Source organism: Piliocolobus tephrosceles, chromosome 16 (assembly GCF_002776525.5).
Source record: "Piliocolobus tephrosceles isolate RC106 chromosome 16, ASM277652v3, whole genome shotgun sequence".
Lineage (NCBI taxonomy): Eukaryota > Metazoa > Chordata > Mammalia > Primates > Cercopithecidae > Piliocolobus > Piliocolobus tephrosceles.
In genome coordinates this window covers 4,376,254-4,402,302 of record NC_045449.1, presented here as the reverse complement: position 1 = coordinate 4,402,302, position 26,049 = coordinate 4,376,254, and the positions used below count along the sequence as shown (strand labels likewise).

Sequence of the window (26,049 nt, the reverse complement as noted above, 5' to 3'; positions counted from 1 at the left end):
TGTTGGCTGGGCAGGGTGGGGGCCGAAAATAATTCTGCCTGCTGGACAAAAGGAGCAATACTAGGAGTCCAAAGGCCAGACTGAGGCTGGGGCAGGAGATGGGGGCAGCACAGAGCCGTAAGGTTCTCAGATGCCTTTTCTCAGGAAGCACGGACCTTCATTCTGAAATTCCAACCTTCTTACACCATGTTAACAGAAGGTGAAACTGAATTATTTTATGACATACATGTCATAAAATCATAAAAATGGTCATTTTGATTCCCATCTCCCAACCACTGGCAAAATGAGAAGGTGGCAACCCTAGGCTGCTCTATTTGGTTGGTTGGTTGGTTTTTTATTGGTCCAAGAGAAAAAAAAAGGAAACCAAAGGTTTCTCTGGGGAATGAGAGACAGAAACCAGCTCAGGGAAGAAACAGGAGAGAAAGCCGTGAAGACTGCAGGTGTACACTTTTGTTTTAGATTGGAGGCATGGTTCCAGGACTGGCAGTTAGGAAAGCATGTTCTAGACCCTACACCTGGAGCCAGACTTTCTGGGAGGGAAGCCCAGCGATCTGACTGAACAAGCTGCCCCGATGATCGTGACGCACACCAGCCTTAAAGAACCCCTGTACTTGCTTGTGAAGAGGCCACGAGGAAGCGAAAGCAGCTGGAGAACCAGATGGGATGATGGATGATTTGAAGGATGATTTTCATGGTGGTTGTTTTAATGTAGAAAATACATGAGCTTTTTCATTTTTACTTTTTTATTGAAAGACAATATTCATACAGAAAAGTACACGTCATCATTGCCCAACTTGATGCATTTTCACACTCAGGGCACGTGTGTCACCAGCACTCAGATTAAGAAGCAACATCTTGGCCGGGCGTGGTGGCTCACACCTGTAATTCTAGTACTTTGGGAGGCCGAGGCGGGTGGATTACCCGAGGTCAAGAGTTCAAGACCAGTCTGGCCAACATGTCTCTACCAAAAACACAAAAAATTACCCAGGCATGGTGGCATGTGCCTGTAATCCCAGCCACTTGGGAGGCTGAGGCAGGAGAATTGCTTGAACCCGGGAGGTGGAAGTTGCAGTGAGCTGAGATTGCACCATTGCACTCCAGCCTGGGCAACAAGAATGAAAAGTCTGTCAAGAAAGAAAGAAAAGAAAGGAAAGGAAAAAGGAAGGAAAAGAGAGGAAAGAAAGGACATCTCCAGCATCCCAGAAGCCCCCTGGTCCCTGCTCCAGTCACTATCTGACTTCTAAGGGCAGACTGTTGTTGCCTGTTTGTGTACTTTGTGTAAATGAAAGCATATAGCGCGTGCTGTCTCCTGCCTGGCTGCTTTCCTTCGTCCTTATGTTTGTCAGACTTGTGTATACTATTGCATATGATTGCAGATTGCTCATTCTCATTGCTGCAGAGTGGTCCATTGTGACTTACATCATTCATTCTAGCGATAATGGGCATTTGGGCACTTTCCAATTTGGGGCCGTTACAAACAGCACTGTTTTGCAACAGGTCCTTGATGGGAATCCCAAAATGAACTTAGAAATGTTGGTTTCCAGGCTGTGGCGCTACCTTCTGGACAAAAGTCGTGAAACACGCACAGGGAGTTATGAAACAAGTTGCTCCCCAAAGAAACCCAGGCCCAGAGTAGCCACAGGTTGAGCCTTGACCCCAGCCAGAGACCAGACACCCCTACGCCAGAACCTAGTCACGTGCTGACTCAAGCACGTGGGAGCTCCGACCCAAGCCACCATGTAACTGTAGCTCTAATTCAAGTCCATAGTCCCTAAACTGCAGTCCTGGGGGCATCCATGGGCTACATCCCCCAAGGGGAGGAGCCCAGCAGGTGCCTGGCTGTCAAGGTTGTGGCATTAGGGCTGAACTCCTCATCGACCTCACTGAGCTGTGACCCCTTACAGGCAGTACCTGGGAGCCCTGTTGTGAGAGCTCCTCGGGCCTTGTGTCCTAATGGGGCAGGCTCTGATGCAGCCTCCTTGGCCCCGTGCCCTGCCCAGACCTGTTCTGGATTCCACCCCCACCCTTCCCCAAGGTCGCTGCCACCTCCCACCTGCCAGGCTTGGGCAGGGCCTCTGAGACACAGCCGGGAAGGCTGGCAGGCAGGAGGGCTGGGGTGAGCGCTGGGGGGCCATGGAGCTGGCAGCAGAGCCTGTGATCTATCAGAAGCTGCTGCCCTGGGAGCCAAGCTTGGAGTTGGAGGAGGAAGAGGAGGAGGAGGAGACATCAGAGGTGCTGGTTCTAAACCCCTGGAGGCACCAGGACTCTTCTAGGTAGGTAAGGGAGGGGTCTGAGCACCAGGCTCCCCAGGCTTGAGGTTGGCAAGTCCCTCTCTCTGAGCCCCCTCAGGAGGACCAGGCAACTCCCCGCTGGGCTTAGCTCCAGGCACTGTCCGATGGATTTGGGGGAAAACCCAGGCTGTAGCCCCAGACTTGGCCTGACCCAATCAAAAGTCTGTGCACCTGGAGGGACATCTGTACCAAGCCGGCCTCTGTCCCATCTGCTGCTCTGTCAAAGGTCCCCAGCCCGCAAGCCCTGGTGCAGGAGGCACCTGCTGGGCAGGTTGGGGCCTGGTTATGCCTGGCTGGGCCTGCTCCCCAGCCGCTTCTCTCCTGCCTGCCACACCCCACTGGGCCTTCCTCCCACCTGATTGGACTCTGCCCCTCCAATCTCCGCTCCAGAGGATCCCTCCCTAGCTAGCCTGTTTCCCCAAGTGCTTTCCCACCTCCATGTCTTTGCCCAAGCTATGCCAGCTACCAAGAAGCCCTTTTTCCTCGGCAGACTTGTACTCCTCTTGTTAAATCAAACCTTTTGGGAAACATTCCCTGGGGTCTCTTGGGGTTCGTGGGCACCCTCTGTCCCAGTCCTGCCTCAGGACACCCCCCGCCCCCCACAGGAACAAGGCTGGTGGGCTGCCCGGAACCTGGGCCCGTGTAGTGGCAGCCCTGCTGCTGCTGGCTGTTGGCTGCTCCCTGGCTGTGAGGCAGCTCCAGAATCAGGGCAGCTCGACAGGAAGCTTGGGCTCTGTGGCCCCTCCACCCGGCGGACACTCCCACGGCCCTGGCGTATACCACCACGGTGCCATCATCAGCCCTGCAGGTCAGTCAGTACTGGGAGCAGCTTGGGGGAGGGGAGGGTCAGGGGTCACCGGCCCAGCTCCCCTCCTTGCTGCATGACAACGCCTTCCTTGCTGCAGCCACATGCTCCCACCTAGGCCGAGAGTTGCTTGTTGCCGGGGGCAACGTCGTGGATGCCGGAGTTGGAGCTGCATTGTGTCTGGCAGTGGTGCATCCTCACGCCACAGGGCTAGGTCAGTGACCCCTGACCCCAGACCGCAACCCAACCCACAGCCTGATCAGTGACCTGGAACTTAGGGAGTCAGTAGCCCTGACCTCAAGGCTGCTTAGTGAACAGGACCTAGGGTTTGGGCGGCAGTCCCAACCCCGGGCTATGACCCTTGAGCCCAGGTCCGTGGAACCTTGACCTCAGGCCTGGTCAGTAACTTCTGATCCCAGGCTCAGTCAAGGGATTTTGACTGAAACAAGTCAGTGACTCTTGACCTGTGGCTGCTGAGTGACCCCTCTGTCTCCTGCAGGTGCCACGTTTTGGGGCCTCTTCCACGATAGCTCCTCGGGCAATTCCACGGCCCTGACATCAGGCCCAGCACAGACCCTGGCCCCCGGCCTGGGGCTGCCCACAGCTCTGCCCACCCTGCACCTACTGCATACACGCTTTGGCCGCCTGCCCTGGCCGCGCCTGCTAGTGGGCCCCACCACGCTGGCTCAGGAGGGCTTCCTGGTGGACACAGCCCTGGCAAGGGCTCTAGCGGCCCGGGGCACAGAAGGCCTCTGTCCACTACTTTGCCATGCTGATGGGACGCCCCTGGACGCTGGGGCCCGAGCCACCAACCCACAACTGGCAGCTGTGCTTCGCAGGGCAGCCCTTGCTCCAACCTCAGACCTTGCTGGGGATGCTCTACTGCGTCTGCTTGCGGGAGACCTGGGGCTGGAGGTTCCCTCAGCTAGACCCAGGCCCACTTTGGAACCAGCACAGCAGTTACCTGTGCCCCAGGGCATCCTGTTCACCACCCCCAGTCCCTCAGCTGGCCCAGAACTGCTGGCCCTGTTGGAGGCAGCCCTGCACTCCGGGGCGCCCATCCCTGACCCCTGCCCACCATTCCTGCAGACTGCTGTGAGCCCCGAGAGCAGCGCCCTGGCCGCCGTGGACAGCAGCGGCTCTGTGCTCCTTCTCACCTCCTCGCTCAACTGCTCCTTTGGCTCTGCACACCTGTCCCCAAGCACTGGGGTTCTGCTCAGCAACCTGGTGGCCAAGTCTACTGCTAGTGCCTGGGCCTGCCCCCTCATCCTCCGTGGCAGCCTGGATGACACAGAGGCCGATGTGTTGGGGCTCGTGGCTTCAGGGACCCCTGATGTGGCCAGGGCCATGACTCACACCATACTCAGGCATCTGGCGGCAGGACCCCCAACCCAGGCCCAGCACCAGCACCAGGGGCAGCAGGAACCAACACAGCATCCCAGCACTTGTGGCCAAGGGACCCTGCTCCAGGTGGCAGCCCACACAGAGCATGCCCATGTCTCCAGTGTCCCCCATGACTGCTGCCCCTTCCAGGGGTTCTAACAGGATGGAAGTGGGTCTGGCAGAAGAAGAGTTGTCTGAAGCACGGGGGCAGGAGCAGAGCAGATCCAGTAGCAGTCCAGTGTGCACCCGCAGGGTGTGGTGGCTCACACCTGTAATCTCAGCTCTTTGGGTGGACAAGGCAGGAAGACACCTTGAGGCCAGGAGTTTGAAACCAGCCTGAACAACAGAGCAGGAACTCTCGTCTGTACTAAAAATTTGCCGGGGCGGTGGCACATGCCTGTTGTCCCAGCTGCTTGGGAGGCTGAGGCAGGAAGCTTGCTTGAGCTCAGAAGTTCAAGGCTGTAGAAAGCTAGGGTCACACCACTGTGTTCCAACCTGGACAACAGAGTGAGACCCTGTCTTTAATAACAATAATAATAGTAATAATAATAATAATAATAGCTGGGTACAGTGGCTCACGCCTGTAATCCCAGCACTTCGGGAGGCCGAGGCAGGTGGATCACCTGAGGCTAGGAGTTCGAGACCAGCCTGGGCAACATGGTGAAACCCTGTTTCTACTAAAAATACAAAAAATTAGCTGGGCGAGGTGGCGTGCACCTGTAATCCCAGTTACTCGGGAGGCTGAGGCAGCAGAATCACCTGAACCCAGGAGGTGGAGGTTGCAGTGAGCCGAGATCGCACCATTGCAACCCCATGTGGGCAACAAGAGCGAAACCCTGTCTAAAAAAAAGAGTGTGTATCTACTATGTGCTCACTGCTGGCTCAGGCCCCAACCTCTGGCCTTTTCAGTTACCTAGACTTGAGTTCTGGCATCCAGAGCTAACACAATCATTCTTCAGATCACCCACACTGGATGGAATCTCTAGCTGTTTTATCAGCTGAGAACATCAGGGTAATAAGGAAAAAGCAATAGGGCCTGGGGGTAGCACTGAGTTCAGATCCAGCTTTCAGGAGGACAATGGAGAGTGCAGAGCCTCTGCCTAGGCTCTGGGCCCCACGGAGCAGGACAGGTAGAGCCCAGGGTACTGTTGGTATCTCTGTACTTCCCTTCAGGACACTTCCTCAACCAGACTGGGTACGAAATAAAGATCAAGTCTCCTGGAAATCAAGCGCCATTCCTGCTTCTTGGTTAATTTTCCATCAGCTTTTGAAGCAACTGGAGTCAGGGCTTCCCTGATGGGCAGCACAGGTGACCAACAACCAGAGACGGGAGAGCCTGGGTTGACATCGTTCAGCTTCCCCCTGCTCCGCTCACCTCCTGCCTCCTGGGGCACCAGATGTGCAAGATGAATGTTTTCATTTCACTTTCTAGAACAGACAGCAAAGCAGAGAAGCGGTTGAGAGGGTGAGAAGGTGCCCCAGGGGCTTGGGTACAAAGGGGTTGGAGTTGAGCATGTGGAAATTCAAGGTGAAGGTTAGCCCTGACCTCGCCCCAGGGTTAGGTCCTCTCTGGACCACAGCCCTCTATACACAGCTTCTCAAACCAAGAAGCAACGGTGACCAGTAGCACTTCCCCTCCCCTGACATTATAAAAGGCTCCTCTGATTTAATAGACCGTTTGGTCCCACCACCTCCACCTCCCACTCCCAAGAAAATTCTTCTCCATAACGGCACCACAATGTACCCAGTTATTTAGGTCCCAAACCTGGTATCCCCCTCATTTCCTCTTCCCCGACATCCAAATCCATCACCCACCCCACCTGCTCCACATCAGCCCAAATCTGACCTGTTCTCATTTTCCCTGGGTCCAGTTCACCAGTTTCTAAATGGTCTTCCCGTGCTTCCACCTGCGCAGACCTACAGTCCATCCCCCACACAGCAGCCAGCATCATCTTGTTAAAATGTAAATCGGATCCAGGCCTGACCCTGCATTAAACTCACCAGTGATTTCCCATCACCCTCAGAATGAAATCCTAGCCCGGGGCTCATGCAAGCTTGCTTCTCGCCAGCCTCAGCCCCTCCAGCCCTGGACCTTTGTAAGTCGCAAGGCTTGGGATTTCGTCCCCTTAGATCCTTGCAGGAGTGCGGGGAAGGGGGGCCCTTCTTGTCACTCAGCTCTCATCCCAAATGCCACTTCCTCACAGAGGCCTCCTTTGACTAATCCCTCAAATCATTATTGTAGACCCTATTTAATAGTAATTAGCTGTGTTTTTAACGGGTGATGTATTCACGTTCCAGCGTTTAAAAAGCTCCTTCTGCAATTAAAATTGCATTTCTAATTCTCTTCATAATTATGCTTCTTTTTAACGCATTTGGCTCCGTGTTCCTCCACGAGAGCAGCGGCTTTGTTCCAACCGCCTAGCACGGAACGCAGCAGAAGCCCAGTAATTGTTGAATGGCTCAACGTTCGGAGCGCAGGGGCCGATCTGGGACGGGGCGGCTCGATGTGCTACACCTCGGTTTGTTTCCGAGATGGGCCCTCAGAAATGCCCCCACGGGGCTCCAAAGGGGTACATGCCACAGCCGCCAGGGAACTACGGGTGTGAGCAGAAGGCTGGGAAAGACCGGCGCCGCAGAGCTAGGGACTTCCGCTCAGAGCTAAGGCGGAAATGCCGCTTTCCCTGGCCCCGCCCCTGCACCGCCTTCCTGGGGGGGGGGTCATCGGCCCGCCCCCCGCCCCTATTGGTTCCCCCGCCCCTCCAGGTTCTTCCGCCTCCGCGCCGACACTACCGGTGCGCATGCGCCATGCCCTGACCTGGAAGCTGCTGGGCCCGGGGCACACGTGTTTCGTGTTTGGGTGAGTGTGGCGGAGATGGGGAGCAGGGAACTCGCCGAGCGGATGTCTCCTGGAGAGGCGACGCAGAGTGGCTCCCGGCCTGCCGACCGCCATGGCCTATTGAAGCACAGCCGCGAGTTCTTAGACTTCTTCTGGGACATTGCGAAGCCTGAGCAGGAGACGCGACTCGCGGCCACGGAGAAGCTGCTGGAGTATCTGCGCGGCAGGCCGAAGGTGGAGTGGCGGGGTCTGGGGCAGGGGCCTCGCATATCCCGGCAAGGAAGCGGCGGTGGGCCACGGATTTGGGACGGGGGGCACGTGGTCGCGAACCTGGATGCCAAGGTGCGCGGGGGCGTGCACCTTGTTTCACCATTGAACCCGAGGGTGCGCTTGGTTCTGCAGGGTCCCGAGATGAAATATGCCCTGAAGCGCCTAATCACGGGACTCGGGGTTGCGCGAGAAACAGCCCGGCCCTGCTACAGTTTGGCCCTGGCACAGGTAAGGTGGTGCTCCTGGCAGGATCCCAGCCATCCGGGTCAAAACGGTGGGGTGTGAGGAGGACAGGTGTGGTGCGTCAGCTGCGGCGGAGGGGCAGCCCGAGAGAGAGGTAGGAAGTGGCAGAACTGATTGGAGGCCAACCTGAGGGAGGTCTCCTCACATGAAGGTGGAGAAACTGTGAGCAAGGCCTGGCCAGGTTTTCTCTTAGGTACGCTTGGCCTCTTAGGTACGCTTGCTGGGAGCGGTGCGCGCTGGGTGGGCTCCGTTAGGCCTGCAAAGGCATTCAGCTGATTGCAGTAGACCATTCTCTGAGGAGCCTTGACAAGGGGAAGAACAATAAAGACCCAGGCCTGCAGGATCAGCCTGAGGGGAGCTCAGACCAGGTGTGGAGAGAAGACTCCGTGGCGGAGAATTTCAGACCAGCAATCTAGGGGCTATAGAAGGTACTTTTGTGCTGGGCATTGTGGCTCATGCCTGTAATCTCAGCACTTTGGGAGGCCGAGGTGAGCGGATCACCTGAGGTCAGGAGTTCAAGACCAGCCTGGCCAACATGGTGAAGCCCCGTCTCTACTACAAATACAAAAATTAGCTGGACGTGGTGGCGGGCGCCTGTAATCCCAGCTATCCAGGAGGCTGAGGCAGCAGAATCACTGGAACCCAGGAGGCAGAGGCAGCAGTGAGCCGAGATCACGCCACTGCACTCCAGCCTGGGTGACAGGGCAACACTCCATCTCAAAAGAAAAAGAAAAAAAGAAAACAACAAAAGCCCCGTGGTGAAGCCCCGTCTCTACTACAAATACAAAAATTAGCTGGGCGTAGTGGTAGGTGTCTGTAATCCCAGCTACTCAGGAGGCTGAGCCAGGAGAATTGCTTGAACCCAGGAGGTGGAGGTTGCAGTGAACCGAGATCACACCACTGCACTCCAGCCTGGGCGACAGAGCGAGACTCCATCTCAAAAAGTACTTTCAGAAGCCCTGGTGGAGACAGAGCAGGGGGACGAGATTTGGTTCCGTGTGAGCAGCTCCAGAGACGCCCTTGGGGTGGGACTAGGGACCTGAGGCTTCTTGGGAGAAGTTGAAAGGGGAAAGGAGGTTAAGGTTTGTGAAGATGTAGCTGGGCCACTCTCCTGAACCCCTGTTCCTCCTGCCACACAACTGCTGGCAGCTGTTACAGTCTTTTGAAGACCTCCCCTTGTGCAGCATCCTGCAGCAGATACAAGAAAAATATGACCTGCATCAGGTGAAGAAGGTAAGAGTGGATCCGGGGACGTCAGCAGCTCCAGGGGTGGGAGGCTTGGGGAACAGGGAGTCCCAGGGCCTTTCATGCCTGTGCCTGGAATCCTTCTCTAGACAATGCTGAGACCTGCTCTCTTTGCAAACCTGTTCGGAGTACTCGCCCTCTTTCAGTCAGGCCGGCTGGTGAAGGTAAGAGCTTTGGAGGGACTGGGGGAATGTGGGCTGGCTTGGAATGGGTAGGGGACAGTAGCGTGCCCTGCTCATACCCTCTGTCCTTCTGTGGGGACCAGGACCAGGAGGCCCTAATGAAGTCGGTAAAGCTGCTGCAGGCCCTGGCCCAGTACCAAAACCACTTGCAGGAGCAGCCCCGGAAGGCCCTGGTCGACATCCTCTCCGAGGTATGAGCTCACCAGCTGTGCGGGCTCGGCCAGTGCTTCCCGTTACAGAGACATCAAGGGGGCTTGGATGAGAATCTGGAACAGCACTGTTCCATAGAAATACAGAGATAAATAATTTGAAGTGTTTCGGTGACTTTGTGGAAAAGGTAAAAAGAAACAGGTGTCATGTAGTAACATTTTACTTCTTCTGGTATATCTAAAATATTACTGCAATATGCATTGGTCTAAACTGTTGAGGTCTCTTACACGCTTTTTTTTTTTTTTTCTCCTTTTTTTTGAAGAGACAGTCTCACTCTGTCGCCCCAGGCTGGAGTGCATTGGCATGATCTGAGCTCACTGCAAGCTCCGCCTCCTGGGTTCACGCCATTCTCCTGCCTCAGCCTCCCGAGTAGCTGGGACTACAGGCGCCTGCCACCACACCTGGCTAACTTTTTTTGTATTTCAGTAGAGACGGGGTTTCACCGTGTTAGCCAGGATGGTCTCGATCTCCTGACCTCGTGATCCACCCGTCTCCGCCTTCCAAAGTGCTGGGATTACAGGCGTGAGCCACCGTGCCCAGCCTCTTACACGCTTTTTGTCAGGTCGTCTCCAAAATCCAGTGTGTATTTTATGCTTAGGCACATCCCTGTTCAGATTGGCCACCTTTGAAGCGCTCAGCAGCCCCGTGTGGCTGTGACTGCTGTATTGGGCAGTGCAGCTCTAGAACTGTGCCTAGCACGTCGCAAATATATAAAACGTTTGCCTTGTTATCCTGGTCAAGGCTGGCCCCTCGTGGGCCTCCACTGCCTGACTTGAGAAGATAGCACCTAGGCCCTTTTGCCACTGAAGAGAGAGGCAGGGGCTGGCAGGTCCCAGGCCAGGGTTTACTGTGCAGTCTTGACCTCAGAGCCAGAAGGACCTGAATTGGAATCCCAGCTCTCCACTCAGGACTCCCTGTGTATGAAATGAGCTAGTCCTCTGAAATACCAAAAAAAAGGGAATAATTAAAAGGGTAGCCCTGACCACGCCTGTAATCCCAGCACTTTGGGAGGCCGAGGTGGGCGGATCACTTGAAGTCAGGAGTTCGAGACCAGCCTGGCCAACATGGTGAAATCCCATCTCTACTAAAAATACAAAAATCAGCTCGGTGTGATGGTGCACACCTTTAATCCCAGCTGAGGCAAGAGAATTGCTTGAACCTGGGAGGCGGAGGTTGCAGTGAGCCAAGATCACACCCCTGCACTCAGCCTGGGCGGCAAAGCAAGACTCTGTCTCAAAAAAAAAAAAAAAAAAAAAAAAGAAAAACAGCATCAGCAGTGGGATGCTTGTCAAAAACCCAGCTGCCCGGGAATTTGAGTTTTGTTAGCAAATACCCTCTGATGACTCTGGTACCTCACCAGGTGGCCCTGTGTCAGGAGCCTGGCAGGTAGAACAGGAGCCACCCGGGCTCACCACGCAGAGGAAGCCACAATTTCTTTCTTTTTTTTTTTTTTTTTGAGACGGAGTCTCGCTCTGTCGCCCAGGCTAGAGTGCAGTGGCCGGATCTCAGCTCACTGCAAGCTCTGCCTCCGGGTTTACGCCATTCTCCTGCCTCAGCCTCCGGAGTAGCTGGGACTACAGGCGCCCGCCACCTCGCCCGGCTAGTTTTTTTGTATTTTTAGTAGAGACGGGGTTTCACCGTGTTAGCCAGGATGGTCTCCATCTCTTGACCTCGTGATCCGCCCGTCTCGGCCTCCCAAAGTGCTGGGATTACAGGCTTGAGCCACCGCGCCTGGCCTCAATTTCTTATCTCTCCATCCTTAGGTCTCAGTGGCTACATTACAGGAGATCCTGCCAGAGGTCCTTAAAGCCGACTTGAATACAATACTCAGCTCCCCCGAACAGCTGGAGCTCTTCCTCCTGGCTCAGCAGAAGGTGCCCTCCAAGCTCAAGAAGCTAGTGGGATCCGTGAACCTATTCTCGAATGAGAATGTTCCCAGGTGTGACGGAGGTGGGCGGATTTGCCCTCCCTGGGGCTGTGGGGCTGCATCTGGCCAGGCCCAGATTTGCCATGTGGCCTGGGGGTGTCCGGCTGCTCTTGGCACCCTGGCCCTTGCCCGTGAGGCGAGTGTTTCCTCAGTCCCTTGCTCTCCGCAGGCTGGTGAACATGCTGAAGATGGCTGCCTCCTCCGTGAAGAAGGACCGCAAGCTGCCCACCATTGCTCTGGACCTGCTCCGCCTAGCGCTCAAGGAAGACAAGTTCCCACGGTTCTGGAAGGAGGTGGTGGAACAAGGGTTGCTGAAGATGCAGTTCTGGCCAGCCAGGTGCTTGTGGGGCGTGTCCTCTCTCAGCCCCCTTCCCTGTCTGTGAAGTGGGGCTGGGCCACCAGTCCTGAGGTCCCCGCCAGGGGTCCCAAGGGCCCTGACCAGGCTCTGTCCCGCACCCCCTTAGCTACCTGTGTTTCCGCCTGCTGGGCGCAGCCCTGCCCCTGCTGACCAAGGAGCAGCTGCAGCTGGTGCTGCGGGGAGACGTGATCCGCCATTATGGGGAGCACGTGTGCACTGCGAAGGTAGGTAACGCCCGTGCAGCTCGACACTGCCAGAAAGGCTAGACAGGGAGATCTCCTTGCCAAGAAGGGGAGCAGGGCACCTCGGGCGCTTGGCCACCGGTGTCCCCTCCATCTGGGTAGTGAGCTGCCTGAACCCCTTCCCCTTGGACAGATTTGATTTTTTGAGTTGGAGTTTCGCTCTTGTCGGCCAGGCTGGAATACAGTGGTGTGATCTGGGCTCACTGCAACCTCCGCCTCCCAGGTTCAAGCGATTCTCCTAACAGCCTCCTGAATAACTGGGATTACAGGTGCCCACTACCACGCCCAGCTAATTTTTGTATTTTCGGTAGAGACGGGGTTTTGCCATGTTGGCCAGGCTGGTCTTGAACTCCTGACCTTAGGTGATCCACCCGCCTCGGCCTCCCAAAGTGCTGGGATGACAGACGTGAGGCGCCGCGCCCCGGCTTCCCTCTGACGGTTTTGATAGGGTCAGGCCTCTCATGGGCGTGGATAGCCAGTGGGCTGTTCAGACCTCCTCCACTCCAACCCATGCTGCAGTGATGAGAACAGTTGTCATGACCGTGTTTGGGCACCAGTGAACCTGGTGCCCGGTAAGTGCTGCTGGGTTTACTGTTCTCACCAGCTCATTTTCAACAAGTTTCAGAGAGCTATCATTCTGGATGAGGGGGCAGACTTGAAGTATCAGGCAGTGGTTAAGAGTTTGGGTTGGACGGTGGTGCACACCTGGAGTCCCAGTTACTCGGGAAGCTGAGGTGGGAGGATCCCTTGAACCCAGGATTTCAAGGCTTCAGTGAGCCCTGATCGTGGCTCCGCACTCCGGGGGCACAATTCTAAAAAACTGAAAACAGCTTGGGCCGTGAAGCCAGACATTATGCACTGGGAGCCTCTGACCCCGAGAAGTTCCTTCCAGGTGTTTTTGTGTCTCACTTTATTCACCTACACAATGATAATATTGGCCGACTGCAAAGGGTTGCTAAAATGCTAAGCTGCCACACAAAAACGCGGGGTGGGGGTCCTGGCGCTGAGGAAGTGCATGAGAGGTGGTGGTTTTTGGTCCCAAAGACGACACAGCTAGGAATTAGCAGCATGGGCTTTGAACCCAGGTCAGTCTCGCCTCAACTAGCACTCTGCCCTGCGTCAAGCCAGGAAAACAGACCATCCCCATCCAGCAAGGCAGAAAGAGGGGCCTTCTGGGGCCGGAGGTGGTAAAGCTGGGGCAGTCAGACCCAGAGAGGCCTTGACGCCAGACGAAAGCACTGGGGTGACAGGGAACTGTCGCAAGTTCAGGCTCAGCCTAGCTGTGTACGACGCGAGGTTTCCGGGCCTTGGTTTAACCCGTAGCGGGTGCAAGCCTGGTGGGCTGTTGGGTTATTGACCGCCTGCCCCCTGGGCTGGTGGGCTCAGCTCCATGCCTCACTTCTTGCAGCTCCCAAAGCAGTTCAAGTTTGCCCCAGAGATGGAGGATTACGTGGGCACCTTCCTAGAGGGGTGCCAGGATGACCCTGAGCGGCAGCTGGCCGTGCTAGTGGCCTTCTCATCCGTCACCAACCAAGGCCTCCCTGTCGCGCCTACTTTCTGGCGGGTCGTGCGGTTCCTGAGCCCTCCGGCCCTGCAGGGCTATGTGGCCTGGCTGCGGGACATGTTTCTCCAGCCAGACTTGGACTCCTTGGTTGACTTCAGCACCAACAACCAGAAGAAAGCCCAGGATGCGTCGCTCCACGTGTGAGTGGACCTTGGGGAAGGACCCCTAATTTAGGAGTTAGCTTCCTAGGCCTGCAGAGCCCAGCAACCCGAGCCCTCCCTCCACAGTGTCCTGGCTCTAAGCCGTGAGAGGACAGAGGGGAAGAGCCTCAGCTCTCACGTGAGGCCTCGGTTTGCTTGTGTGGTCGCACACTGGTGATTGGGATGGGGACATCTTGGATTCCTGAGATCAGGCAAAGGAATGTCCTGTTTTTGCCAGTTCTTTTGAAACAGAGTCTCACTGTGTGGCCCAAGCTGGAATGCAGTAGCATGTGATCTCACCTCACTGCCATTTCTGCCTCCCAGGTTCAAGTGATCAAGCGATTGTCTGCCGCAGCCTCCGGTAGCTGGGACTACAGACACCCGCCACCACACCTAGCTAATTTTTCTATTTTTAGTGGAGATGGGTTTCACCGGGTTGGCCAGGCTGGTCTTGAACTCCTGACCTCAAGTGATCCACCTGCCTTGGCCTCCCAAAGTACTGGGATTGTAGGTGTGAGCCACTGGGCCCAGCCTGTCTTTGCCAGTTCTAAGTGGCTCACATGACCTCACCTGCCCTGCTAGGCCTGAGCGAGCTGTGTTCCGGCTGAGGAAATGGATCATCTTTCGATTGGTGAGCATCGTGGACAGCCTGCACCTGGAGATGGAGGAGGCCTTGACTGCACAGGTGGCCAGGTACGTACGAGATGTGCTGGAGCCCCAGCTTCCCATGGGCATGTGGCCAAGGAATGGGGCCCCTTAGCTCGTCCTAGTTTGCATCCCCTGGAGCCAGAAACCTTTGGGTTGAGTCATCAGTGGGGATCAGGTGCAAGGGGACTTGGGAATTCCTTGGGAACCCGTGAAGGGAAGGGGCCCGGGAGGCATCCCAGCTGCAGGGGCCTAAAAGGTTCAGGTGTGCTCTGCGCGCCCTGCAGGCAGCTTTTGCACGTGGGAGCTGTCAGGAAAGCCTCTGCCCACACCTGCCTCGTCTGTGCCTGTGCAGAGCCGGGTGCTCATGTCACCCTCAACATTCACGGTTGCAAGAGGGGGCTGCACCGGCCCCGTGTCTGCGGGAGCAGTGACGTGACTTGGCCATGACCACACAGCCTCCCCTCTCTTGGTTTCTCGGGAGGCGCACTGATTCTCTCTCTCCAGCTTGGGTTAAGCCGCATTCAGCTGGGGATCCAGACCAGAGAAACAGCCCCTTCCCATCCTAGCCCAGCCCAGCCCAGCCCCCTCCAGCCTTGCCCATCAGGCCCCTGAGGACTGTACCCAGAGCAGAAAGGCTCCCCCTCCTCCTCCTGGCCTTGTACGCTCGGTGGTGCCATCCAAGGAGGGGAGCCTGTAAAACCAATGGCAGTGAATGGTGATGGCCGCTCTCCCGCCCTCCTTAGGTTTTGTTTGTTCCACGCGTTCTTTGTCACAAAGAAGCCCACATCCCAGATCCCCGAGACAAAGCAGCCGTTCTCCTTCCCTTTGGAAAGCCAGGCCCGAGAGGCTGCTAGCAGTGCCTTCTTCAGGTGAGTCTTGGGCAGCCCAGGAGAGGCCCAAGGGTGGGAAGGCCTTGAGGGCGCCTGCTCCCTCCAGGTCCCCCAAGCTGGGAACAACGGCAGAGGTCTCGGGAGTTCTAGTAGGTCCTGTAGAGGTGGGAGACTGAGCCCTGGGGAGGGCGGAGGGAGGCGGCTACATTTATTTGTCCGGTCTGGTGACCCCAAGCCCCACCCCTCGCCCAGTCTGCTGCAGACCCTCAGCACGCAGTTGAAGCAGGCACCGGACCAGACTCGGGGTGGGCAGCCCTGGACCTACCACCTGGTGCAGTTCGCAGACCTGCTGTTGAATCACAGCCACAACGTGACCACCGTGACACCCTTCAGTGCGCAGCAGCGCCAGGCCTGGGACCGGTGAGCACGCGGGATTTCCAGGGGATGGGCAGGACGCTGGAGTCTGGCGCAGGGGCCTGGGAATCCGCCTGTCTCCCCACAGGATGCTGCAGACTCTGAAGGAGCTGGAGGCCCACTCCTCAGAGGCCAGGGCTGCTGCCTTCCAGCACCTTCTGCTCCTCGTGGGCATCCACCTTCTCAAGGTACCGGGGCCTGGGAGGGGCCGTGAGCCCGGGGTTCTGTGGCGCAATGGGCCCCCTAACGAGAGGCCTGAGGGCTGTGGGGGTGGCCAGGAAAGGCTCTGGGGGAGTTAAGTTGGGAGGTGTTTGAAGCCAGCCTCGTCACAGGGGGAAACCTTCCTCTGGCCATTTAGCAGCACTAGCCGGCGTCCTAGGCTCCCCATGCAGGGTCTCTTGTAATCCCCACAGCTTTGAGGCAGCCACCTCCTCTCCATGTTCGACGTGGAGATACTGAGACTCTGACTCAGAGGCAAAGTCGCTTGCCCTGTACCCGCAGCTGTGGGAACACCTGGCGACGGGCTCTCTAGAACCACGGAGTCTCCCTCTGGGTTCTTCCCATCAGGAAGCCCTGACCACATTCGAGGCTCAGTACCCTGGTTTCTTTTGAGAGTTTTCTTCTCATAACATAGGATGCTCTTCCCGGGGCTGTTTCGCGTCTTCTGTAGCCTGAGTAGGTGGGTCTCTCGCTTGCTCCCGTCTGGCCACTTGACTGTGGTTGTCTTACTTGCCAGCTTTGGTTATTCTGAGCCCAGCATGTGGATGAGCTGTTTGGAGAAAGGTTGGCCACGGTGCCCCTTCTGATTCTTGGCGTCAGGCCTTTGATAGCAGCAGAATCCTGGTGATTCTGGGTGATTCTGGGACACATGTGGAGCCTGTCCCCAACCTTGGGATCTCTGAACTTGACTTGGACAGAGGAGGCTGCAGTTTGCTGTGTCGGACCTTTAGATAAAATGTGCAGCTCTGGCTGGGCGTGGTGGCTCACACCTGTAATCCCAGCACTTTGGGAGGCCGAAGCAGATGATCACTTGAGGTCAGGAGTTCGAGACCAGCCTGGGCAACACAGTGAAACCCCATCTCTACTAAAATACAAAAATTAGCCCGGCGTGGTGGCAGGTGCCTGTAATCCCAGCTACTCAGGAGGGTGAGGCGGGAGAATTGCTTGAACCTGGGAGACGGAGGTTGCAGTGAACTGAGATGGCGCCAGCGCACTCCAGCCTGGGTGACAGAGCAAGATTCCGTCTTAAAAAAAAATAAAAAGGCGCAGCCCAGAGAAGGACAGGGCCCTGCCTGGGCACACAGCCTGGGAGCCGGAGAACAATGACAGGGGCTTTGGGCTGCTTTGTCCCACCCTGGCCTGTTCAAGCTGCCCACTGCATTATGAGGGGCAAGTCTGTCTTTTAGGTGCCAAAGATCACATGGTTTTCAAAAGTGCCTCCTGCACATGCACATGCGCACACCACACCACCTCGCTCGAGTCCGGGGTTATCCCTCGTCAGATGAGTTCAACGTAATTAAATTAGTTAAAACTAATGACTTTCAATTCAGTCTCTCATGCCAAGCCAAGCCTGGAGGGAATAATCTAGAATTATGAACTGGGGACTGGGGCTTGCTGGCTTCTCTGGGACGCTGACCATCCTTGTCAGGCTCTGCCTCTCTCGAGTGTCAAAGCGGGAGTTGGACGCCTTGTCCCCTGCAGGCTTTTGGATCCCGTAACCGCGTATTAGGTGTAAAAAGGCCCTCAACTAGCCAGGCGTGGTGGCTCATGCCTATAATCCTAGCACTTTGGGAGGTGGAGGCGAGTGGATTGCGAGGTCAGGAGTTCAAGACCAGCCTGGCCAATGTGGTGAAACCCCGTCTCAAAATATAAAAATTAGCCAGGTGGGGTGGCACATGCCTGTAATCCCAGCTACTTGGGAGGCTGAGGCAGGAGAATCACTTGAACCCGGGAGGCGGGGGTTGTGGTGATCACCCCACTGCGCTCCAGCCTGGGCAACAGAGCAAGATCCCATCTCAAAAAAAAAAACCCTCAGCTCTCGGGGTGTCCTGGGGTCCAGCTGGGGGCTTCCATTCTGGATTGTAGGGGTGACTGGCCAGGGCGGGCCAGGGGTTGGGGTGTTGAAGTCTTCTGATGCCACTGCTCCCATTTGGCAGCCCCTCGCCTGGCTTAGAAGGGCTGGGGACAGGGCCTGGCCCCAGTGTGTGTCCTGTCCTGCTCTGCCCACAGTCCCCTGCAGAGAGCTGTGACCTGCTGGGCGACATCCAGACCTGCATCAAGAAGAGCCTGGGAGAGAAGCCCCGCCGGAGCTGCACCAAGGCCATTGGTGGGTCCTTGGTCACGAGAGGGGCTGGAGTGGTGCAGCGGGGCCAGTGGTCCCCTGCCCGGGCTCAACCCCTCCCTCTTGCAGACCCCCAGGAGCCCCCATGGGTAGAGGTGCTGGTGGAGATCCTGCTGGCCCTGTTGGCCCAGCCCAGCCACCTCATGCGCCAGGTGGCCCGGAGCGTCTTTGGCCACATCTGCTCCCACCTGACCCCGCGTGCCCTGCAGCTAATTCTGGATGTGAGTTCAGACCTTTGGGAATGGACCGGGGGCTCACTGAGCAGCGAGCTGCACTGGGGTCGCCGCTCCAGCCTCCTGTGTCCCCACCTCCCCGCTGGGAGCCTGTGGCCGGTGGGAGGGGTCTCGGTGAGGCCCTGGCCTGGCCAGGCCACCTCTCCTGGGCTCCGTTTTCTTCTGGGAAATGGGGGCCTTTGGCCAATGCTGGGCTGGGCCTCGAGAGGAGGGCGGGGGCTGCAGATGGGTCAGCGGCTGGGACCCCTCCCCAGGTGCTGAACCCTGAGACCAGTGAGGATGAGGACCACGTGGTGGTGACGGACGATTCTGATGAGCGGCGGCTGAAGGGTGCAGAGGTGCTGCCAGCGCAGGCCGGGTGGGGGCAGCGGGGAGTGGGACAGTCGGAGAGGTGTGTGACGTGCCTGCCCCTCCCACCCAGGACGAGAGCGAGGACGGCAAGGACAACAGAAGCTCAGAGAGTGAAGAGGAGAGCGAGGGGGAGGAGCGCGATGGCGACGTGGACCAGGGCTTCCGGGAGCAGCTGATGTCCGTGCTGCAGGCTGGGAAGGCACTGGTGAGCGGGGGGCTGAGGAGGGCTCAGCTGTCCCTGTATTGTGTGCCCGTCCGAGGCCAGGCTGACCGCTGGGCTTGTCCCTCAGGGTGGAGAGGACAGCGAGGATGAGGAGGAGCTGGGGGACGAGGCCATGATGGCCCTGGACCAGAGCCTCGCCAGCCTCTTTGCCGAGCAGAAGCTGCGTGTCCAGGCCCGGCGAGATGAGAAGAACAAGCTGCAGAAGGAGAAGGCGCTTCGGCGCGACTTCCAGATCCGGGTGAGCCTGGGGGCGGACCGCCCCCCGCCTCCCCAGGCACCCGCCCCCGTGTTGCTGACCTGCCCTCCCGGCCACAGGTGCTGGACCTGGTGGAGGTGCTAGTGACCAAGCAGCCTGAGAATGCCCTGGTCCTGGAGCTGCTGGAGCCGCTGCTGAGCATCATCCGGCGTAGCCTGCGCAGCAGCAGCTCCAAACAGGAGCAGGACCTTCTACACAAGACGGCGCGCATCTTCACGTGAGCGCAGTGGCTGGGCGGGCAGGTGCGGCCGGCAGCCTCCAGCCGCAGGAGGGCCAGAGCTCTAGGCTTGCTATCTGCACAGGAAGGAGAGAGCCAAGCTTGCAGCTTCGGCCCTCAGCTTGCAGGCTCCCCGCTCAGCCCTAGAGGCACACGTCACTCAGTGAATCCCAGTCACTCAGTGAATCCCAGTCCTTGCTTCATCCCCGTGTTCTCCCGACACAGTGCCAGCAGTGCCCTGGAGCTGGGGGCCATCCCTGCCCTTGACAGTCTCTAGTGGGGCGGTGCTGGGTTTGGAGGGGGACAGTGAGAGCACCTGTGGCAGGGGACACCCAACCCAGTCGTCAGAGGTGTAGCGTGCGTGACGGTTGGCAGGCTGGGAGGCCTTGGGCAGGGCAGAAAGGGAGGAAGAGCATCCTGACGGGAGCCGGTCAGACACGCAGCTGGAAGGTCAGGTGAGCAGCGAGGCCACGGGCCCCTGCACCCTCGCAGGCCCTGACCCTAGCGGTGCTGGGGGCCATGGAGGCATTATCAGCAAGAACATTGGTGTGGGGAAGGGTCTGGGTCTGGTTTCCCTTTTCAGAAATGGCTGGCAGCGCAGAGACGGGTTTGGGAGGTGTCGTGCTGGAGGCAGGGGCAGGCATGGGGGAGACAGGCAGGCAGGTGCCAGGTAGACCTGCCTTCAGAGCTCAGGTGCTGGGGCGGTGAAGGCCTGGGACCCGGGCGCTGCATGGATAGTCTGGAGGGTGGGGAGTGTGACTGGCAGTGCATTCTTCACAATCCCAGGCCCGCCCAGGCCACGCCTTCTCAGATAGTTCTGCCAGCGTGCGTGGACAGTGTTCGTTGACCATCCTGCCTCTTGCCCCATTGTGTCCCCAGCCCCGCAGGGCCACATAGGGTTCTGAGCACACGAACCCTTGTCTGTCTTTACATAAGGCCTGGAGGCCACGGCCCCATGACAGACAAGTGTGGGCGGGAGGGGTGCCTCAGGAGGGTGGGTGGCCCTTGGTGCAACCTCCGCTCAGGGAGCTGTTCTGTTCTCCCCTGGGGTGCTCTGCTCACCCAAGCACGCTGAGCCCACACAGCTTCCAAGCAGCCTGCAGGCGGCCCTGGGCCTTTCTCTGTGGCCTGGGTCGCCTCTGTCTTCTAGGTCTGTTTCCCCACCTGTAAAGTGGGACTTAGGCTGCCTCTGCTTGATGGAGCAGGGTGGACCGAGAATGTTGTGACCAGCTCTCGTCCTCACCACCCACAGGCACCACCTGTGCCGTGCCCGGCGCTACTGCCACGACTTGGGTGAGCGCGCAGAGTCACTGCATGCCCAGGTGGAGCGGTTGGTGCAGCAGGCTGGCCGCCAGCCCGACTCCCCCACCGCCCTCTACCACTTCAACGCCTCTCTCTACCTGCTCCGGGTCTTGAAGGGCAACACTGCCGAGGGCTGCGTGCGCGAGACACGGGAGAAGCAGAAAGCCGGCACTGACCCCAGCCCCATGCCCACGGGCCCGCAGGTGAGCAGGGCCTGGCCCAGGAGCAGCCACAGGCATTTCACAGCCAGGGAATGGAGGCCGGGACTTTCCCAGTGCCCAACCCTCAGCCTTCTGGAGGGAGGCCAGGCTCTGCTCCCGCCCCAGGGACCCCTCTCCTGGCCTCACCCAGCCCTCTCTTGCCTGGCCTAGGCTGCCAGCTGCTTGGACTTGAACCTGGTGACCCGGGTGTACTCATCAGCGCTGAGCTCCTTCCTGACCAAGCGCAACAGCCCCCTCACAGTTCCCATGTTCCTCAGCCTCTTCTCCCGGCACCCGGTGAGTGTCGGGGCCTGCCCTGCTTACTCAGGGTCCCTGCTCAGCCCAGCCTGCACCTCACAGCCCTTGTCACTCCCCACCAGGTTCTCTGTAAGAGCATTCTCCCCATCCTAGTCCAGCACGTCACAGGCCCAGTGCGGCTCCGCCATCAGGTAAGAGACTTCCCAGCTCCCAGCCCAGGGCCTGTCTGAATTAACCCTCTTAACCCTCTTCTGACTGGATATTGTGAGGCCCCAGAGCGCTGCCCTGGTGAGCACGGGCACAGCCGTCCCGGCCCACTGGCTTGACTGTGGTACACGCTCTCTGATGGGGGTGGCCATGCCCTGGCCCCTGCCACACTTTGAACACAGAGCGGAGGGGGCAGGGCCGACCTCATTCCTGCAGCCACTGCTGCCCGTCCTGCCACACAGAGGACGTCTCTGGTAGCATCTGCTCAGGTGCCAGGGCTGTTGGGGGCAGGGTGGAGGAAGATGGCATTAAGCCAGTAATGGGCAGGAATTGTCCCAACCTGAGGTCCCACCTCTGTCCAGCTGGGAGGTCTTGGGGTCCCCACCTGCACACGAAAGCATGGGAGCAGGTGGCCACAGAGCCCAGAGCAGCCACACTGCCCACGGCAGCGCCCGGCAGGCCCCGAGCCCTCATGCATCCTGAGCCGTGCGCACCCAATGTGCCGAGGCTCCGGCCACCCACCTTTGCCCAACCACAGGCCTGCCTGCTGCTCCAGAAGACCCTGTCCATGCGGGAGGTGAGGTCGTGCTTTGAGGACCCCGAGTGGAAGCAGCTGATGGGCCAGGTCCTAGCAAAGGTCACCGAGGTAACAGCCGGGGGGCGCCCCTTTCCCTACCCCCTCAGAATCAGTTCTCTGGGAGAGTTCTCCGATCTCTGGGAGAGAAGTGAGGATTGGAGCTTGAGTCCGGAGTGGGGGGAACTGGGGTTGTCCCAGGAGACGGTCCCTGCCTCTGGGCCCTAGTCCCGGCTGGGAAACAGAAAGGCTTTGAGCAGCTCTCCGGAGTGCCTCAGCCTGGCCACCCTCCCCTAGGACCTGCGTGTGCTGGGGGAGGTGCAGACCAAGGCGGAACACCAGCAGGCACTGTCCTCCCTGGAGCTGCTCAACGCTCTCTTCAGGACCTGCAAACAGGAGGTGAGGCAGGGGCCCAGTCTGGGGTCGTGTTGGGGTTCCTCTTGGGGGCCTCGGGGCCTCCTGGGCAGCAGTGCCATGCCCAGGCTGGACTGTGGGAATATGGGGGTCCTGTGGGGAAACTTCGGAGCGCCTGGGCCAGGGTTCTGGATTGTCATTTGGGCAGTTACCGAACCATGGATGGGTGAGTGGCTTGGGAACGGACTGTGCCACCCTGTCCTCCTCCTGCAGGGCGGGGTGAGAGGGTGTGGTGCTGTCACATCCATTGAGAAAGCTGAGAAGGGGCTGGCAGGGCTGGAGACTGGAAGGGTTGGAGAACATCCAGGGTGGGCAGCCAGGTTTCCAGGCCTGGCGCAGGGGTGTGGGTGGCCATGAGGGCAGGGCCAGGAGGCAGCTGGAGGTGGCCATCTGGGTCCCCTGGTCTTGGTCAGAGGGCAGGGTTTGTGAGTCTTCAGCATTGGTGCGAGTCAGCCGTTGTGGAGGGAGAGTTTGCCAACGGTGTGCTGGCGGGCAGAGGCGGGGCCCAGGACGGGGCCTTACAACACTGGGTGACAGTGAGGAATTGGGGAGAGCAGGGCTCCTGGAAGCCAGCAGATTCCAACAATAACCCATTCAGGATGTGCAGGAAGGTGGCAGGGGTGGGTGGGGAAGGGCTTTGGCAGCCCTGTGGTGATGGAGTGATGGGGAGTGGCCCTCTTGGAGGTGGGCGGGCCAGGGCCACTGCTGGAGGGGAGGACACCGAGACTCTGAGACCAGGCCTTCGGCTATGGGAAGGAGGAGAACCAACACCTGGGGTGCGTGTTTCCTCCCTGGGTGAGAGATACGGACGACTTAACAGGCAGAAGGAGAGGCTGAGGCCTGGAAAGGGGCAGGGGTCACTGGTGCGGCAGCAGCAGGGCAAAGGTGGGAAGACTGGGCGCCCGGGAGAGGCTCTGCCCACAACTCTGCCCATAGCTCTGCCTTCCCACCCTCTGCAGAAGCTGACCTTAGACCTGACGGTGCTCCTGGGCGTGCTGCAGGGGCAGCAGCAGAGCCTACAGCAGGGGGCACACTCCACCGGCTCCAGCCGCCTACACGACCTCTACTGGCAGGCCATGAAAACCCTGGGAGTCCAGTAGGTTCTGGGAGGGGGTCGCACACCTGGGGCGGGGGCTGGGAACACCCTCACGCTGCTGCACATGTATGGGCTCAAGCGCATGCTCAGATGCGGGAGCCGTAGGCCTCTGGGGCCCCACAGGACCCAGGTGGCGGTGGCGGTGGCGGTGGCTGCTGCCCTCACTGGGCACCTTCTTCCCTTGCTCACTTCCCTTCAGGCGCCCCAAGTTGGAAAAGAAGGGTGCCAAGGAGGTCCCCAGTGCCACCCAGAGCCCCATCAGCAAGAAGCGGAAGAAAAAGGGATTCTTGCCAGAGACAAAGAAGCGCAAGAAACGCAAGTCAGAGGATGGCACGCTAGCAGAGGATGGCACGCCTGCAGCCACCGGCGGGAGCCAGCCCCCCAGCATGGGCAGGAAGAAGAGGAACAGGACAAAGGCCAAGGTCCCGGCCCAGGCAAACGGGACGCCTGCCGCCAAGAGTCCAGCCCCTGGCACCCCCACCCTGAGCCCCAGCACCCCTGCCAAATCCCCAGAACTGCAGAAGAAAAACCAGAAGCCGTCCCAGGTGAATGGAGCTCCCAGGTGCCCCGTGGAACCTGCAGGCCAAAAGCAGCATCAGAAGGCTCTTCCCAAAAAGGGGGTCTTGGGCAAATCACCACTGTCTGCGCTGGCACAGAAAAAGGCAAGGCTGTCTTTGATCATCAGGAGTCCCAGCTTGCTTCAGAGTGGGGCCAAGAAGAAGAAAGCGCAGCTGAGGAAGGCGGGGAAGTCCTGAGCACAGGCACAGGCCACCCTCGGCCCCTGCCTCCATCTGTCTGAGACTCCTTTTTTTTTTTTTTACCATGATTTAATAGGCAAGCTGCTTCTATGGCACTGGCTCTGCCACTGGGGAGGGTGTCTGTTGCCCCCTGCCTAGGCAAGCACAGCCTAAGCCATTCCTGCAGGGGTCCCAGGGTGCAGAGACCTCCCCACCCTCGGTTCTGGGCTGGGACCTCGGCTCCAGGGCCATGTCCAGGGCTCTGATGGTCGCCTGGGTGGGTGCAGGTCGACGCACTGGCTGCAGGCTAGGTACGGGTGTGACCATCACTCCTGCCTGCCACCCACCCCTGCCCCCAGGCCTTTCTGCTGTGAGGGAGCCACTAGGGGGTGATTTAAATAGGTTTATTTCTTCATTTACAAGAGGAATATATTTGGCTTCTCTCTTAAGACTCTGAGATTCACAATCAGCAGCCCTAAAAAATAAAGGAGCAGTTTGGCTTCCGGAAGGAAGAGGAGGCAACACTCGGACCTGGTTCTTGCACAACAAGAAAACATCGCTGGGGCCCCGCTGAGGCTGGAGTGGGGGGTGGAGGCTGGTCTTTGGGGGATACCACCCCCACCCCATCCTCCTGTCAGACCCCCAGGGTACCCCAGAGCTTGGTGGGTGGGTATTCCACTAGCTTACACACCACTGAAGCCACAGCCAGCCAGTAACGAAGGGGCAAGAAGAGCATTGTCCAAGCCGGCTCTTGGGGTCTCCTGTTGGCCACAAGGGCCCCCCGCACCAGAACCACCTTGATGGCAGCAGATGTGCAGGGAGTGTGTGACGCAGGAGGTAAGCTCCCCCAAAGCGGGTTGGGGCTGGTGTGAAGGTGGCAGCTGCATCCTGGTGTGTGCACGGATGGGACATGGGTGATCGCAGGCCTGGCGCCCGGGGTCATTTGCTGGAATACCAGCGGGTAGGGGCTGGCGTCTCCCGGGGGCCTCGGCCTCAGCTCCGGGGCAGGAAGCTCTGTGGATGGCTGCTTCCTCCAGCAGCCGGAGCCCTGGCTACTGCCCCATGGATTCTGGGAATGGTCTCCTGGGCCCTGCCCTGGAAAAGGCTTGGCTCAGCCTCAGGGAGGGAGTGGGTTCCTGGCTTGGGGGGTGGTGGCAGGGAGAGGAGCCCTGTACCTCCTAGAGACCTCGAGCCTGGGGCCACAGGTGGTGTACAGCTGTAGCCAGGGCCTTCACCCCTGCTGATGCCAGCTTGTCAGAACAGTCCCCATCTGGGACCTCCAGGCTAGGAGCCAACCCGAGATAGTGAGTGTCCTCCAGAGAGACCAGCCAGGCCAGGGAGTACCCAGCGACTTGGGTGCCCAGCTTCAGTTGCCAGGTTGAGTCCGATATCCCCAGGGTCCGAGGCCCAGCTGAGAAGCAGTGGTCTCTGCACACCAGGCCCTTACGTGAGCCTCAAAGCCGGGACTGCCGCCCTGAGGCCTGGGCCACCTGCTCTCTGTAAGGTCCAGGGTCTGTTGAGTCTTCAAAGCTGCAGATCCTGCTTTGCCCAGCAAGTTGTGTGGGAAAGTCCAGCCCCCTGGCCCTTCGTTCTAGGGAGGGCAGGGACTTGCCCAAGATCACATAAGCTGGTGGCAGGCCAGGCTCTCCCCGGACACCCACTTGGGGCTGTCTTCTTCCTTGGCCCCAGGGGCCCTGCAGCCCAAACCTAGGGCTGGGCATCTGTCCAACCACGTGGCTCCAACACACACATCCTTCCAGGGTAACTGAGGACACAGCCTCTTGATGCCAGGGCCACTCAGCAGGCCCAGGCCAGAGAGGGTGGATGCCTAGCCGTGGATCACACAGAAAGCTTTGGGGCAGCCCAGCCGGTCCCGGACGCTGTAGGACACCTCCCAGACGAGGTGGGAATGTGAGTTCTTCATTGTCCCAATGGCACCTGGGGAAAGGGGTGTTGGGTCAGAAGTGGGGCTTAGTCAGGCCCATTCCACGGCTGCCCTCCCCTCTTCCCTTTTCTTGCTGTTTGGAGACGCAGGCCTTCCCCTGGACTTGG

The 26,049-nt window shown here is 58.7% G+C and overlaps 3 protein-coding genes across 10 annotated transcripts in view; 2 read left to right on the top strand and 1 right to left on the bottom strand.

Moving 5' to 3' along the window:
* Positions 1-2,079: 2,079 nt before the first annotated feature.
* On the top strand, positions 2,080-5,708 carry GGT6 (gamma-glutamyltransferase 6). Of its 5 annotated transcripts, none has more exons than XM_023184732.2 (4): positions 2,084-2,273; positions 2,897-3,099; positions 3,215-3,310; positions 4,186-5,708. In XM_023184732.2, exons 1-4 carry the CDS (start codon positions 2,134-2,136, stop codon positions 4,341-4,343), a joined length of 597 nt encoding a protein of 198 aa, XP_023040500.1. In that variant the 5' UTR covers positions 2,084-2,133; the 3' UTR covers positions 4,344-5,708. The 5 variants fall into 5 exon arrangements, with proteins under 5 accessions (XP_023040499.1, XP_023040500.1, XP_023040497.1 ...); XM_023184729.2 differs by having other exon boundaries at positions 3,197-3,310; positions 3,596-5,708; XM_023184730.2 differs by having other exon boundaries at positions 3,596-5,329.
* A 1,574-nt stretch (positions 5,709-7,282) lies between these two features.
* Positions 7,283-24,519, top strand: MYBBP1A (MYB binding protein 1a). Its single transcript, XM_023184623.1, has 26 exons — positions 7,283-7,549; positions 7,718-7,813; positions 8,978-9,061; positions 9,163-9,237; positions 9,339-9,446; positions 11,229-11,404; positions 11,562-11,729; positions 11,857-11,974; positions 13,401-13,696; positions 14,279-14,389; positions 15,088-15,213; positions 15,427-15,594; positions 15,677-15,776; positions 17,818-17,914; positions 17,999-18,150; positions 18,417-18,500; positions 18,584-18,718; positions 18,804-18,974; positions 19,052-19,209; positions 20,462-20,714; positions 20,883-21,008; positions 21,092-21,160; positions 21,715-21,822; positions 22,048-22,149; positions 23,124-23,260; positions 23,460-24,519. Exons 1-26 carry the CDS (start codon positions 7,352-7,354, stop codon positions 24,013-24,015), a joined length of 3,972 nt encoding a protein of 1,323 aa, XP_023040391.1. The 5' UTR covers positions 7,283-7,351; the 3' UTR covers positions 24,016-24,519.
* Positions 24,387-26,049, bottom strand: part of SPNS2 (sphingolipid transporter 2) — a 41,191-nt gene continuing 39,528 nt past the window's right edge. For all 4 annotated transcript variants that reach the window (XM_023184625.2, XM_023184627.2, XM_023184626.2 and 1 more), the window contains one exon: positions 24,387-25,935. The gene's annotated coding sequence lies outside the window, so the exon portion shown is untranslated. The remainder of the gene's footprint in view (positions 25,936-26,049) is intronic.

Bases quoted from the DNA above. Each gene is read 5' to 3' on its own strand.
- GGT6 (XM_023184729.2), top strand. From the start codon at position 2,134: ATGGAGCTGGCAGCAGAGCCTGTGATCTATCAGAAGCTGCTGCCCTGG. The intron at 2,274-2,896 runs GTAGGTAAGGGA...CGCCCCCCACAG, and splicing joins AGGCACCAGGACTCTTCTAG to GAACAAGGCTGGTGGGCTGC. The intron at 3,311-3,595 runs GTCAGTGACCCC...TGTCTCCTGCAG, and splicing joins TCCTCACGCCACAGGGCTAG to GTGCCACGTTTTGGGGCCTC.
- MYBBP1A (XM_023184623.1), top strand. From the start codon at position 7,352: ATGGGGAGCAGGGAACTCGCCGAGCGGATGTCTCCTGGAGAGGCGACG. The intron at 7,814-8,977 runs GTAAGGTGGTGC...AACTGCTGGCAG, and splicing joins ACAGTTTGGCCCTGGCACAG to CTGTTACAGTCTTTTGAAGA. The intron at 20,715-20,882 runs GTGAGCAGGGCC...TGCCTGGCCTAG, and splicing joins CCATGCCCACGGGCCCGCAG to GCTGCCAGCTGCTTGGACTT.